General features: G+C 48.5%; 1 protein-coding gene across 2 annotated transcripts; it reads right to left on the bottom strand.

The window, feature by feature from the left end:
• Positions 1-6,426: 6,426 nt before the first annotated feature.
• Positions 6,427-14,780, bottom strand: TMEM214 (transmembrane protein 214). Of its 2 annotated transcripts, XM_053588563.1 has the most exons (17): positions 14,543-14,779; positions 13,401-13,600; positions 12,680-12,830; positions 12,257-12,391; positions 11,937-12,019; positions 11,450-11,555; positions 11,270-11,351; positions 10,880-10,981; positions 10,350-10,491; positions 9,848-9,939; positions 9,520-9,568; positions 9,221-9,334; positions 8,871-8,988; positions 8,198-8,294; positions 7,829-7,997; positions 7,534-7,685; positions 6,427-7,377 (listed from the first exon to the last, which is right to left on the bottom strand). In XM_053588563.1, the coding sequence occupies exons 1-17, from the start codon at positions 14,685-14,687 to the stop codon at positions 7,251-7,253; spliced, it is 2,064 nt and encodes a 687-aa protein (XP_053444538.1). In that variant the 5' UTR covers positions 14,688-14,779; the 3' UTR covers positions 6,427-7,250. The 2 variants fall into 2 exon arrangements, with proteins under 2 accessions (XP_053444538.1, XP_053444539.1); XM_053588564.1 differs by lacking the exons at positions 6,427-7,377; positions 7,534-7,685 and having other exon boundaries at positions 7,865-7,997; positions 8,198-8,319; positions 14,543-14,780.
• Between the last annotated feature and the right edge of the window lie 795 nt (positions 14,781-15,575).

The following is a 15,575-nucleotide window of genomic DNA, read 5'->3' as shown; positions in this document are numbered from 1 at the left end:
TCCTTCTGCATAGCCAAGAACACAGTAAGTAAAGCACGCAGACAGCCCTCAGAATGAGAGAGGATATATGCAGGTTATGCTTCTGACAAAGGTTTGATAACCAGAATCCACAGAGAACTCAAACTTATCAATAAGAAAAGAACAAGTAATCCCATTTCATTGTGGGCCAGGGTCTTGAACACAAGCTTTTCTGAAGAAGATAGGCACACGGCCTACAGACACATGAAAAAATGCTCATCATCTTTAATCACCACAGAAATGCAAGCCAAAACCACTTTGAGATATCATCTAACTCCAGTAAGAGTGGCTCACATAACAAAATCCCAAAACTACAGATGTTGGCATGGATGTGGAGAAAAGGGAACTCTTCTGCACTGCTGGTGGGAGTGCAAGCTAATACGTCCCTTTTGGAAAGAAGTATGGAGAATACGCAGGGATCTAAAAGTAGACCTGCCATTTGATCCTGCAATTTCTCTACTAGGTGTATAACCAAAAGACCAAAAATCACTTTATAACAAAGATATTTGCATCAGATTGTTCATTGCAGCTCAATTCATAATAGCCAAATCATGGAAGAAGTCCAAGTGCCCATTGACCCATGAATGGATTAATAAATTGTGGTATATGAATACCATGGAATATTATGCAGCCTTTAAAAAGATGGAGACTTTACCTCTTTTACATTTACATGGATGGAGCTGGAACATATCCTACTTAGTAAAGTATCTCAAGAATGGAAGAAAAAGTATCCAATGTACTTAGTACTATTATGAAACCAATTTACAATCACTCACACTTTCATATGAAGAATAGATCACAACTATGGCCCAGGATGAAGGAGGGAGGAAGGGGGTATGGGAGAGGAGGGGGGAGGTCAGATCGAGGGAGGGTGAATGGTGGGATCACATCTATGGCACATAATGCAAGGGTACATGTCGGATCTATTATACGCAGGGTCCTCAAACTACGGCCCACGGGCCACATGCGGCGGTGTGATTGTATTTGTTCCCATTTTGTTTTTTTACTTCAAAATAAGATATGTGCAGTATGCATAGGAATTTGTTGATAGTTTTTTTTTTGCATTTTTTTGGCCTGGGCCGGGTTTGACCCCCCCCCACCTCTGGCATATGGGGCCAGCACCCTACTCCTTTGAGCCACAGGCACCTCCCTGATAGTTTTTTTTTTTTAACTAGAGTCCGGCCCTCCAACGGTCTGAGTGACAGTGAACTGGCTCCCTGTTTAAAAAGTATGAGGACCCCTGGAAATGTTTTAACACAATAATTAAGTAAACGAGATGAGGTATATATTAACCAGCTGATTCTATATGAAATCAGCACAATGTACCCCATAAATGCATTAATGTATACATGATCTATGTGTTTATGATTTAATAAAAAACAAAATAAAATAAAATAAATAAAAGCAAGAGTTAAAATTTCACTTCATCTGAATCCCCCTCACATTTAGGATCCAGAACATAAATCTTTTCTCTCTGGTGGGAGGCACTTTAATTTAAAATATATGTGGTAACCTCTTACTCTGCTGTCTGCAACAGATTAACTATCTCCTAGCCTTGCAAATGAGAGATGACCTTGCAAATAAATAGCACATGCTCATATATCTGCATAGTATCTGTGGGTGAAGGTATTTGAGAATATACTAAACTACAGAAGGCATAAATGTTTTATTGTAGATAATGGAGAAGATAGTAATTAAAACAATTTTAAAAGCTACAGACAGGGAAAATATTTGAAAAAGCATATCTGATAAAGGACTGTTATCCAAATACACAAGGAAACCTTAAAACTCAACAATAAGAAAATGAATAACCCAATTAAGAAATGGAGAAAAGATCTGAATGAACACCTCACAAACGAAGATATACAAATGGCAAATAAGCATGTGAAAAGATAGCGAACACCACACTTCATTAAGGAATTACAAATTAAAACAATAAGAAATCTTCATCCACTGATTAGAGTGGGGAAAATCTAAAACAGCAATGAAACCAAATGCTGACAGGAGCTCGCATCACTGCTAGTGACAATGCAAAATGGTACAGTCGCTTTGGAAAACAGTTTGGCAGTTTCTCACAAAACTAAACATACCTCATACTTTTACCATATCATATGATCAAGCAATTATGACCCTTGGTATTTACCCAAATGTTTAACCTTATGCCCACACGAAAACCCACACACAAATGTTTACTGCAGCTTTACTCATAATTGGCAATACTTGGAAGCAACCAAGATGTCCTTTGATGGGTGAGTAGGTAAACTGGTACATCTATGCATTAGAATATCACACAGTTCTAAAAAGAAAAGAGCTAGCAAGCTCTGAAAAGACACGAAGGAAACTTAAAGGCAAATTACCGAGTGAAAGAAGTCATTCTGAAAAGGCTATGTGCTGTGTGATTTTGACTATATGGCATTCTGGAAAAAACGAAACTCTGGAGACACTAAAAACATCCATCAATGGTTGCTGAGAGTTCTGGAGGAAGGAGGGAGGAAGGAATGGATGGGGTCAGTGAAACTATTCTACATAATGGCGTAGATAGATGACACATTTATCAAAACCTATAGAATGTACAAAACAGACATTAAACCCTAAGGTAAGCTATGGATTTGGGGTGATAACGATGCATCAATGTAGGTTTACTGCTTATAAGAAATGAGTCACACTGACGTGAGATGTTGCTGGTGGCAGAGGCAATGTATGTGTATTGCGCGCAGGTGTGCTGGGGAGTGGGGAAGAAGCATGTGAAACTCTATGTATTTTTGCTCAATTTTGATGTGAACTTTAAACTGCTCTAAAAAAAGTCTATTAAAAATTAATAACTGAGCAGGTTTGAACCTGGTCCCAGCCAAACAGCAACAAAAAATAGCCAAGTAATTTTTTGGAATGGAAGGCGCCTGAAGTCCCAGCTACTCGGGAGCCTGAGGCAAGAGGATTGCCTAAGCCCAAGAGCTGGAGGTTGCTGTGAGCTGTGACGTCATAGCACTCTACCAAGGGTGACAAAATGAGACTCTGTCTCTAAAAAAAAAAATTAATAGCTGGGTGGCGCCTGTAGCTCAGGGAGTAGGGCCCTAGCCACATTCACCCAGGCTGGTGGGTTTGAACCCAGCCCCGGGCCAGCTAAACAACACGGACAACTGCAACAACAACAACAACAACAACAAAAATAGCCGGGCATTGTGGTGGGCTCCTGTAGTCCCAGCTATTGGGGAAGCTGAGGCAAGAGAAATTGCTTAAGCCCAAGAGTTTGAGGTTGCTGTGAGCTGTGACCTCATGGCACTCTACCGAGGGCAACATAGTGAAACTCTGTCTCAAAAAAAAAAAGTTAGTAACTGCCTATAGTCTCAGCTACTTAGGAGGCTGAGGCAAGAGGATCGTTTGAGCCCAGGAATTTGAGGTTGCTGTGAGCTATGACACCACAGCACTCTATCCCAGGGCACCAGAGTGAGACTCTGTCTCAAAAAAAAATAATTAATAACTGATGTGCTAACACAGTAAAAAATTGTATCAAGGATCACCCAACAACATGTTTGAACTAAATGTTTTTATTAATGGGCAGAATATTTAATATTTAATAAATATTCACTCATACCTTGAATGGTGGAAGCCCTCTCCCATTCCTAACTCCTGGGAAACAAAACTACTTAGTATAAATGGGATACACAGGGTAAAACGAGGCCTTTTCTCCCTTCAAGCCCCTTTGGGAGCAGAACTGTGAAGGGTATGTAGTAAAAGGATACACCACTTCCATTATCCACTTAAATCCACACTCCTTTAGGAAGTAAGACATCGAAATGCTCAGAGGTTATCCACCCATTGAGATGTCTGTGATTGACAACTGGGTCATTCTGGAATAGGGTAGGGAGGGCAGGCATGCCTGTCGCTATGGGAAACAGTCCACCCTATGGCGGTGGCATTTTGAGAATGGATCAGCCATGCCACAGGTATGAGCCCAGCCACTTTATTCATCATAGTAAGTCAGGCCACCCATCAAATTGCCCTGTTCTAAAATGGAAACATTGCCTGGATACAAATAACCAGAATATGGAAACTCACTTGAGACTTAGAAAAATGGCAGGATTTCAAAGTGAGTCATGTATATTATTTTCAGGTCCATGCAAGAAGTGGTAATAACTAAAAGTAGTAAAAGGTAAACTTACCCAAACTGCCCTTCAGTTTTTTTGTTTGAGACAGCTGTCACCCTGGGTAGAGTGTCGTGGCATCACAGCTCAGAGCAACCTCAAACTCTTGGGCTTAAGAGATTCTCTTGCCTCAGCCTCCCAAGTAGCCGGAAATACAGGCACCCAGCACAACGCCTGGCTATTTTTTGTTGCAGTTGTCATTATTGTTTATCTGGCCTGGGCCGGGTTTGAAACCATCAGTCTCAGTGTATGTGGCTGGCTCCCTACCTAGCAAGCTACGGGCGTCACCCTGCCCTTCAGTTTTATGGCACTTTTTTTTTTTTTTTTTATAGAATCTCACTTTGTTGCTCTCAGTAGAGTGCTGTGATGTCACAGCTCACAGCAAATTCTAGCTCCTGGGCTTAGGCGATTCTCTTGCCTCAGCCTCCCAAGAAGCTGGGACTACAGGCACCTGCCACAATGCCTGGCCATTTTTTTTTTGTTGCAGCTTAGCTGGGGCCAGGTTTGAACCCTCCACCCTGGGTATATGGGGCCAGTGCCCTACTCACTGAGCCACAGGTGCTACCCAGTTTTATGGCACATTATCTATTTACTTCAGCTGTATGTGAAAAGTTACAACATCCAGACGTCCTGCAATGGCAGCTTCCTTGGGTTCTGCCCATATTACCAGTAATAGTGTGGTTGCCCCACCCATCAGTGCCATCGGAGTGTACTCTGCTAGTCCACACTGGCTTGGCTTGAACTCGTATGTTGATACCTCTACAAAAATCAAACAGCTGGATCTCTGGTTTTGCCTTAACATAGAGTGGGTGCAGTGCTGCGCTAGTCCTCTGACAAGAAAACATTCTGCATAATTTCAAAAACTTTATCAAATATGCTCGGTGCCTGTAGCTCAGCGGCTAGGGCATCAGCCACATACATACACCAGAGCTGGCAGGTTCGAATCCAGCCTGGGCCTGCCAAACAATGACAACTATAACCAAAAAATAGCCGGGCGTTGTAGCAGGCACCTGTAGTCCCAGCTACTTGGGAGGCTGAGGCAAGAGAAGCCCAAGAGTTTGAGATTGCTGTGAGCTGTGATACCACAGCACTCTACCCAGAGCAACAGCTTGAGACTGTCTCAAAACAAACAAAAAACTTTTATCAAATAAAGCTAACTGAGATCCGTGTGAAAGCTATGGAGACCCAATTAATCCAAATAGATAAAGGAAAATGTTGCATCCAGGATTATAGTGTCAGAAATTCAATGAACCCAATGAGGTAAATACAATACACATATTAGACACTAACATAGCACTTGTGGCCTTCTCCAAGCTGCTGGATGGAAAGGACTCAGTCCAGCAGCCTCAGATGCACCACAGGACTGTCACCTTCCTTGTCTTGTGCTGCTGCTGACCCTGCCTCACAACTGCCCCCTTTCTCCCAGACCCTTGAAAATAGCCCAGTTTTCTTGACTAGGAGCCCTAGACCTTGGCCCTTTGCTAGGTGGGATTTTTCTTTGAGAAAAATGGTCACCTACTACCAGGAAAGCAAGGGGTCTGCCCAATGTGGGCTAACTAAAAGTAAGAAAAATGTGAAATGCTGTCATTTCTGAGAAGTCACTTTATGTCAAATGCTACTTTATAATCTCACTACTGGAAAGGTGAAGGAGCGTCTTAGGGCACCATGTGAGGGGGAGAGTGGTAACTGGAGGTGACTGGCCACTTGCCACCAGTCCTGCTGATCAGCCTGAGTTCATGAGGGAAACAGCAACCAGCCCTTGGGCGGTGGAGGAGACAGTGTCTCTCTAGCACTGCTTAGATTGGAAACATTCAAGGAAAGAACCTGGAGGTGAGATCTGAAAAACCAGCAGTTATGACTTATTAGTCTCCTACTGAAAATAAAAACAGACTGTGGTGATAAACCCTGGTTCACGTTTCTTAGAATCTAAATCATTCACTCACTGCCTTCTAAAAACAAACCAATAAATTAAGGTCCTGGCAAGGAAAGGACACCCCCTGATCACTGGCCAAGAACTCCCTTAGGAGATACTCCCCTGCTTTTCCAAGCACATGGCAAACCATGGGACATGAATCACAGTGACAAAACAAAATCATTAGAGGAGCGAGAGAAGGAGTGTCCAGAACCCCCAACAGGCCAAACTTTAGAATGATGGATGTGGACTTTCCCCCAAGCTCAATTACAGCCACTGGCTACAATGCCCAGGAGAGCAGGGGCCCAATGGTTTACCCCTGGGAATGTCCATATGAGAATGCAGAAGGGAATGTGGAAGTCAAATCTGTGTCCTTTATTCTGTCCAATGGGCATACACAAGAACCATATGCGGAATCTCATCTCAACAGGCAGACGGCAGGTTCCCTAGCCCAAGCACACAACTACCTGGGCTGTGCTGTCTAGGACAGACGTGTGGGCAGTGGAGAGGAGCTGAACCTTGGGGCAGAGCCCCCCAGCACAAAGGGGAATGGAAAGCTGGGGAAAGACTATGACAGAAGGGGCAGTGAAGAGCCTCAAAGGGTCCACATTGGCTGTTTTGAGGTGAGGTGCCAAGAGGCATTTCCACCCGGCCTGCATGTCCATTGACAGCCAAATCCAGACTGTGGGTAGAAGTGAAGCTGCTGTTGCCTAGTGCGGTGCTAGATTCTTCTGGAGTCCCTTTCCTTTTCCTGCAGTGGCTATAGGTGTAACCAGGTGGAGCCCTTGACTCAGGCATCAGGTTGGTAGTCTGGAAGCAGGAATCATTTGTCAGATGAATGTAGACATTCTTCTTTTTGGCCATCAGCTGCTTGGGGATTCAGAAGTCAGATACAGGGTGTTGGAGAGAGGACTTGTGAGAGGCTGCCAGCCTAAGGACAGAGCTGGGAGCTGTGTGCAACAAGGCCGGACAGTGGAATCTGGGTAGGAGGCTGAGAGGCCACTGGGTCCAGTCTCTATCACACACAGAAGAACCGGGGCAGAGGTGACTGGCCACTTGCCTAAGAGATAGAACTCAGGCACCAAGTAAAAAAGACCCTATGCAGAACTGCCACCCTCCATCCCCAGCAGGGTCTGATGACATGCCCACGCAGAAATCAGTGGCCAGGGAGGTAGGGCCTACTGCTGGGATATCATGGTCAGTGCCCAGTCCAAGAAAGCCACTGTGATGTCCTGCAGGCAGAGCCAAGTCCAGCAGGCAGCGCGGCTAAGCTGTGTTTTCACGCAGTCCCAGGTCACCTCACCTCTGGAAAGAAAGCCAAACATTTTCTGGTGTACGTGTGTGCAGTGGTGTCAACTCACAAGGCTTCAAGTTGTGAGAGGGGCAGAGTACCCAGGGATGAGTGAAGGGCAGGAGTGGGGCCACTGGGGATCCTGCTGGAGCCCTGGGTGAAGGTTTCACCTGCATGCCTCATGGCAGTGCTCCTGGGCCCAGGCCAGGGTCTCAAGTAGCAGATGCCACAATGGTAGCAGCATGTTCTGATAGAGAAATAGGAGTAAGTCCCTCAGATAATGCAGCAGCTGGTTCAGGACATCAGGGAGCTGGATCTGCAACTGGACCATGGAGAATGGATGGGGTCAGGGTACCCAGGAGAATGCATCCTGGTCCTTAGGACCCAGTCTGTGTGGGGATGCCCCTTCCCAAGAATTCTGTCCCTGGGAATACAGGCCCTTCTCTGACTCTGTCTTTGGCTTACCCTCTGAGAGAGGCTAGTGAGGCTACTGCCAAACCAGGCAAGGTAGGAGGCACAGTGGGTAGAAAGGAAATTGACTATGGTGTTGGTGTGAGCCCAGGCCATCTGCAAGCTGGGATGTACCATGGCGAGCAGGGAGGAGCCCCAGGCTGGCAATGTCTCCTCTACCCAGCTGTAGGAGACAGAAGGTAGAGAAGAGGGTGCTGAGTTTCTTTAGGCCAGCTTGGCTCCCAAAGAACTGGGGAAAGGTAGGCCATGGGAAAGGCGAACACAAGCACTTCCTGCTGTCAATCCCTGCCCCGGCCACCTCCCTGACACCTAAGCCTTCGCTTTCACACCTCTCCTCTCCCCGCCCTCCTGGGAGGAGCTCACCTGTAGGCTTGCAGGCTGTAGAAGTAGAGCTTAGCACACAGTTGCTGGTTAGCAGGCAAGAAACCAGATGATTGAAGGAACCGGCTGGTCAGGGAGGCTGAGTAAAGGGGGCCTCTGGTGAGCTGGGAGATGAGATGGGCCAGGAATGGGGTGACAGACACTATGGGGACCCAGGCAGACACTAAGACAGTGGGACAGAACTCTGTGTGCTCACAGGTCGAAGAGCTGGCTCCAGTCTGCTCTAGAGCATGCTTGCAGGAGGCACCCAGGGTTGGGGGCTGAACCCTTCTCCTGGGCCAGTGAACAGGAATGGGGCCACCAGGTGGAGCCCTTGGCTCGGGCATCAGGAAGCCTACGGTTGAGGGTCTGACCTACTTACTAGCTGCGACCTAAAACTAGGAAGTGCTAAATTTTTCTAAGCCTCAGTTTCCATAGGAGTTAAAAGGAGATTAACACCTATTCAAATGACACACACGCAAGCATTTGTAAAATGCAAAGTATAAATTCAATCTTGAGTGATAATGTCTTATTCGTGGACAGAAAAATCTGTCTGCAAAGTGTTTATTCTGCAGTACGAGAGCTCACTAAGACAAAGGTGTGTGTTGGGTAGGTGCTCTACCTAGCACTTGCCCCACGACCATCCTGTCTTCCTTGTTTGCCAGTCACTGCTTACCCTGGAAAGAGCTGTGTGACCGGAGGTCATGGCACAGGAAACCTATGGCAAAGACCAGTAGCAATAGCAGTAGCCGTGCCCAGGGCAGCCGGGGGCCTCGTGCCTGCTGCAATAGGCCCTGAGGAGAGAAGAAATATGTGGTCAGAAGGAAGAGGGGCTGGTCCCTGACCTTGGAAGTCATACTTCAAGCCAGGCCTTCCAGGAAGAACATCAAGCCCTCACATTATCCTGGAGGCAGTGGGGGGCTCCACAGACAGGTGGAACAGGAATGTGATACAGGCCCAAGCCAGGATGTGCTGAGGCAAAGATGCAGGATAGTGTGTGGGTTGGAGAGGGCTGGGTGCCAGCACCTTGCAGGCCACATCACAAGTGATGACATCCTGGTTGTTACAGTTGCCTTTCCTTAGCAGCTCCTGGTTGGTAAGTTTAAAAGACTGAAATGTTTCTTGCAAAGACTTCTGCACCTATAGGATAAGAAAGGTCTGAGTTGAGAACATAATATCTAACCCATGAGAGAATCCTGAGTCTCCCTCTTGCTTCATTATCCATGCCAAGTGTACCAGCACAGTATGTCCTTAGGGAAGGGAGGACAAGAGGGACACAAACCCAGAGCCCAGGCTCAGCCTGCTATATCCTCCCAGCTCCTTACCTTCTTGGGAATCTGCTCCCAGGAGCTAAGCAGGTGCTCCAGCAGCAGGCTGTGGGGAAAGCATACCCCTCTCATTTAGGCGCTGGCTTGACCCCGCCCATAATCCTGTCCTGGCTCCTTTAGGCTGAAAGACCCACCCACACACCTATAGAACAGCCTTCCTAGACACCATGCCAGCCGGCAACATTCCCACTCAACCTGAGAGACATGAGTCTGCAGAACAAAGACCCTGTTCCCCTTGAGCATCTAGCACAAGGACAGGCCCAGCTATGGACTGGGAAGGTCCTTTGGGTAGATCCGAGGCAGGCAATCCCCCACCCCCACCTGCCTGGACTCTGACAGGTGCTTGGGGTACAGTTGTCTCCAGACGCTGGCACTGAGGGGGTTCACAGTCAGGCACTCGGTCAGACTGCCCAGGAGCTGCACAGGGGGACAAAAGGGGAGACAGCTGGGCCATGAGGCTGGTTGGAGGGAGGGAGTGTTGAAAAGTCAGCCTCCTCCCCTAAGGGAGGCCACCCAGACAACATGTCCACCTTAAGTGATGAAAACAGTATCAAGACTCCAGAAAGTTCTCTGAGAGTCTGTAAAGGAGGAGGCTGGGGCTTCCTAACTAGAGCTTTGAGCTCAAAGATTGTGAATCTCAAGTGATAGGGCATAGGATACAATCCACACCTTTCTGGTCCATTGTTCTGAGGACAGAGTGCAAGTGAGTGGGGCAGGTGGCTGTCAGAAGAGGGCTCAGGACAGGCTGAGGAAATGGGATCCAAGAAGGTAACAGAAACCACTTCAGCTGACCCCTAGGAAAGGGAAAGAAACCTCCCTTTCTTCACCTCTTTCTTCATCTCAGGGGGACAGCTGCGGGTGGTTCTGGACAGGAAAGAAGGGAAATAGGTGTGCAGGGTGGAGTCCGGCTTTGCTCCAAATGCTAGCACCTTCAGTCGGGGGTAGAGCTGACACAGCTGGTCCTGTAGGCTGGGTAAGAGAGGACAGCAGGCATAGTAAATGGAGCCACAGCTCCATGTGACATGAGCCTTTTGCTTGCTTCAGAGTCTATGCCCTGCCTGAGGGGTAGAGTCACTGAGGGCCTTGCAATGGCTCCACATCTTTTTATTCAGAGATGCCTTGAAAAATCTGTTGAAAGCCACAGACCCTCCCACGAAGAAAATGCCCACATGCCAATCATACCCAGTGGTCCACAGAACTCCAAGGGTTCGCTGATCCCTTGAAACCCACCCATGAATTTCCAGCTAATGAATCTCAGAGCCAGGGTGGCTGGGAAAAAAGGGACAGGAATATACTGCCTGGTCCTGACCTTGGCACTGGGATCCCTTCATAGCAGGTATGCCCACAGCAGTCCTACCTCGGTGTCAGGGAGTTGTTGGGCATATAGGCAAAGTCCAGAAGTGGGAAGAAGTCCTTGGGGCCAATTATGCCAAAGCCCTTGGTGAGGTTGGGATGCATCCTGCAGGGGAAGGAACACACGGGCTTGCTGGAGACTATCCCCCAGGCCAGCTGTTGTGGCCACGACCCCAGCTAAGCCAACATCTAGGAGAAAGGGCATAAACTCCACCCACACCAGCCCTCAATGACTCCCTCCTTTCCCTTCCTCACCATCACATTTTGAGGTGGGAGGGGCTGGTCCTGATTTTCCTCATACCTACAGAGACCAGGATCACAGCATCCTATTTTGCTGAAACAGCCATTTGTAGACACCCTGAGCCTTCCCCTTGTTGTCCCCCCCATTACTCACAGGAGCAGTCGATCCAGGTAAGCAATGGCAAAGGGAGACAGAGACTTGATACCCAGCACAGGCAGCATGATCCCCAGCCACACTGTGGAGACAAAGGTCAGGCTGGTACCCGTGGGGGACATCGAATAGGAGCATCTTGGCTCCAAGTGCATCCCTCTTTCTTGCTCACTTCCTTGTTACCTTTTAGCCCCTCGGTGAGGTTGGCAAAACCTGCTTGGCCCAGGGCCCACATGATGGTCAGACACTTTGCTGATCGGCTCTGGTGGGACCTCAGTAGTTCCAGGAACTGAGAAGACCAATGTGGAAGGCAGGTTGGGATAGAACAAAAAAACAGGAGTCCCCAAAGCAAGGTGGGGAGATGTCAACAGGGAGAGAAGGGGCAGGCTGCAGCATGTTGAGGTGATTCTGAGCATAGGTTTCTCCTATACTCTGTCATTTACTGGTTAACTGACCCTAAGAAAGTTACTGAACCTTGCTGTGGCTCGATCTTTCCATCGATAAAATGGAAATAATAGTAGTACCTACCTCATATATATCCAAAGCAGACACACAGTAAGTGCTAATAGTATTACCTATTATAACTAGTCTTACAGTGTTTTCCACTGTCCTGTAACTGCCCGGCCTCCCCAGTCCTAGCTTCTTGGTGTCTCCACTACCCAGAGCTCACCTTGCCCAGGTTTGCAGTGGCAATCTTGGGCCTGTCTTGCAGAATGGCCTGGATACAGATGCGATAACCATGTAGTGACTCCCCTGAAGAGGAAGATACATGTTCTCAGACCTACTCAACTACTTGGCATCCTAATCCTAAAATCTCCCTTTTGTCAGTGGTGAGTCCAAAGCCTTGGCCCAGCGAATCCTAATTTCCTCCTCCCTTTTTTGGGGAAGATTAGCACATTTGCCTACTGGAAAGAGAACCACTCAGTTATGCTGAAAGTACGAAAAAGGAGTAGGCTCCCAAGATGGTTGTCTCACACAGGCCCCTCTCACCTGGTGTCTTATCTAGTTCTTGCAGCATGGTGAATAAACAGTGATCAAAAAAGAGCTCCAGAGAACCTGCTGCCTTCGCCAGTAGTCCTCGGATGATCCCACGCAGCTCACGGCTCACCAGGCTGTAGGGATAATCTGGGGCCATGGGCCTCCACATGAATGCTAGACCAGACATCCTGCCAGCTTTGAGAATTCTGGTGCTCTCCCTGAGAATGCAAGTGGAGGCAGAGATCCCTGCACTGACACTGGCATCCTCCATCTCCCAGTGAAGCCCAGAAACATTCACAGCCATGATGATCTGAAAATAGCTCAAATCACCCATGTAAATCAGAACAGTGGGGGCACTGGGCTTTATGATTAACACATAGCCGCTTTAGACTTTTCTTAAACTTGTCTGAGCCTGGGGGAGTTAGGAAGACTTACCATGAGTATGCTGGCTCAGTGTGGGTTCACTTAGAGGAGCTTGTAGCTTGTAATTGAGATAGCTGGCCAGGTCCTTCAACCACACAGATGGGTTCCCAGAGAACACACTCTGGCTCTTGTCCAGTTCCTTCTGCAGGGCTGCCACATCCAGCTGTCGGGGACATCCCACCCCCACCATAGTGAGTTGTGAGTGAGGGGTAAGGAAATAGGTTAGGAGTGGGAAATGGTTGAACTAGGTGATGGTAGGAAGAAGGATTTCTGTTTTTAAGCATAAGTATGTGGAATACTGCAGTTTTGCTATATCCAGATCTTTATTAAGTATGGAATAGGATAACTGAGAATGCTGATCTGAAGGCCCTACCCTCTTAGGCTGTTTACATGTTCAAGGGGAAAAACAGGAAGACAGAACACAAAAGATCACTGCTTCCATGGGACAGGAACTATGACCAGTTTCTCTATCTCCTCCCTAGTGTTCCTGGGTTTTTAAGGCTTTCCTTTCGCCAATCTATGTTTCCATATAAACTTCCCATTTCCTTTCTCTTCTAGATGCAAACATTCTCTTCCCTTGGGGTTTTCATCTTTTCTGGAAAAACTCCTCTCAAATCCCAAAAGGTTCCAAATCCCACAGGTTCCTCAGGTACCTGTCCCTCTTGCCCTCTTTTCATCCTCTCTGAATCTCAAGCCCCCCTTCTTGCCTTGCCTGAAGACTAGGCACACTTACAGCTTTCAGCGCTTCCTCCAGGCTGCGGAACCGGCCTTGCTTCTGGTTTTGGTTGGTGAGAGATGCCACCTTCTTTGGCTGCTTCTTGTTCCCTAGTTTCTTAGGCTCTACAGCAAGGGGTGGAACCTGTTCCTTATTCTGCCGCTTCATGATTTTCTCAAAACCCCGCTCATAAAGGGTGCTTGTGGTCTGGATTGGGGCTGAGTGAAGACAAGAAGAGAAAGGGGGGCCACACTTGAGTCCCTGGGGGCCTCACAGTAACAGTGGTCCCTTTCCCCACACTGTCCCCTAATTCATCTGCACGGAGGAGCATGCCTTAAAACCCCTTCTTGCTGGACTGCTTAAGGAGCAGGGCAGGGAGTCCTCCTGGCTGCTTCTTTTCATCATTACAGCTCTTGAGTCCATGGGTTCTTTCATAGAAATGGGGCAGTTTTTTTTATTAGACAAATCCGAGCATATGGGAACTAGTAGAGGGGTGGGATGCAGAGAACTGGTTTCTTTGGTAGGGCTACTCGTCTGGGAAGACAGGCTTTTCCCATCTTGGTTCTACCCCAATGCCTCTTAATTCAGACATGCCAATCCTATAATCAAGTGGAAAGCTTTCCCTACTTCTCTGGGACACTGTGAGGAGACAGGTGCCACCTAGAGTAATACCTAGTGGCTGGTGAATGTGTGGTGGTCATTCCTCCCAGCTGGGCCTGTCCATACCAGTCTCCAACCCCACCTGCTGGTTACTTAAGGAGGGGAGCACAGTGTATAATGATCCAGGATGCCTCTTCCCAGCACTCAGACACCTGCCCAGAGAGACCAGAGAGGGCCCGGGACAGCTGGGAGGCTTGTGTGTAGTGAACTGAGAGTCTAAGGAGCGGAATCCTGGTCCCACCGTCACATGATCCTGCACAAGCTGTCAAAAGTCACCGGCCTCAGTTTACTTATCTGCGAAGTGAGGACGGCAACCCTCCCTTGCGCTGCTTGCCTCTTGTGAGGCTCCAAAGAGAGCAAGGGTGGCGCTCGGGGGTCAGCCTGCGAGCTCGCGCTCGGAGAGCTGGGCGGTGTTCTGACCTCCTGGGCTCTGGGAGTTGCTCGCAGCTACCCTGTCCGGCCGGGCCCGGGATCGGCGGCGGCGCCGGGTGGTTACTCACAGGTCAGGTCGTATTTCCACATTCCATTCGCCTCCCCGAGGGCCCGGCGGTCCCCGCCGCCGCCTCGACCACCGCCGCCAGCCCCAGGCCGCCGGCCCTTCTTCACTACCTCCCAGCGACCCCCACCCGCCGTCCTAGCCGCCATGGCTCCGAGCCCTCCGTCCTGGCCACCTCCCGGTTCCGGTCCGGCGCGGGAGCAGCACTCTGCCACGTCTCCTTGCAGGACCGCGCGCGGCGCCCGCCGCAAGGCACCCTGGGACTTGTAGTCTCTCGGCGCTGTCAGGCTCGCCGCGAGAGGAGTGGGTGGGGCAGAGGCTGCCCGCAGCAACCTCCTCTGCCCAGACCAAGAAGCAGGGTCGAGAGGAGATTGCGTTCCGAAAACTTTTATTGAGCGCCCAGGTGAAGACCACTTCATTGAGTGACTTGGTAGAACTGTTTCCATTTTGCTTTCTTTTCTAGTAATGCTAGAAGGAAAGGAAGTAGCCTTCCACACCTGTCAAGAGAATTTAAAGATTAAATGCTTTCTTCCTTCTAGGAATGTGCTAGATTTTCTGTTGCTAGTGATTAAACTTTGGGTTTAACGGGCTATACAAATCTATAGCCAAAGAATAAGGAAGAGGATAGAACTTGAGGGAAAAGGCGGTGTTGGGCAGGTGGGAGAAGGGGCAGGAGGTGGAGCCGTGCAGAGTTGCAATGAGAGGTGGAGAAAAGTCTGGGGATCTGGGACAGCCAAGGCCGGATTTCCCCTTTCAGGCAATGGGAAAAATCCAGCTGTCTCCCATCACAAGAGTCGATGGCAAGTTCCAGATGTGTCAGAGTAGCAGTGGAGAGCCCCAGACCTGAGGAACCACACAGGTACCGCTCAGACATCCATGTGGAGGGCCTCCCCCCATGTTTTAAGTAGGATGTGAGACCTCAGAACCTTGAAGCATCCTAGCAGATTATGAGGGAAGGTGAAATGAAAGTGATTTATCACAATTAAGGAAATGTGCTGGGCCAGGCACAGAAGCTCATGCCTGTAATCCTAGCACTC

The sequence above is a fragment of the Nycticebus coucang genome, chromosome 4 (genome assembly GCF_027406575.1).
Source record: "Nycticebus coucang isolate mNycCou1 chromosome 4, mNycCou1.pri, whole genome shotgun sequence".
Taxonomy (NCBI): Eukaryota; Metazoa; Chordata; class Mammalia; order Primates; family Lorisidae; genus Nycticebus; species Nycticebus coucang.
This window is presented reverse-complemented; position numbering and strand designations above follow the sequence as displayed.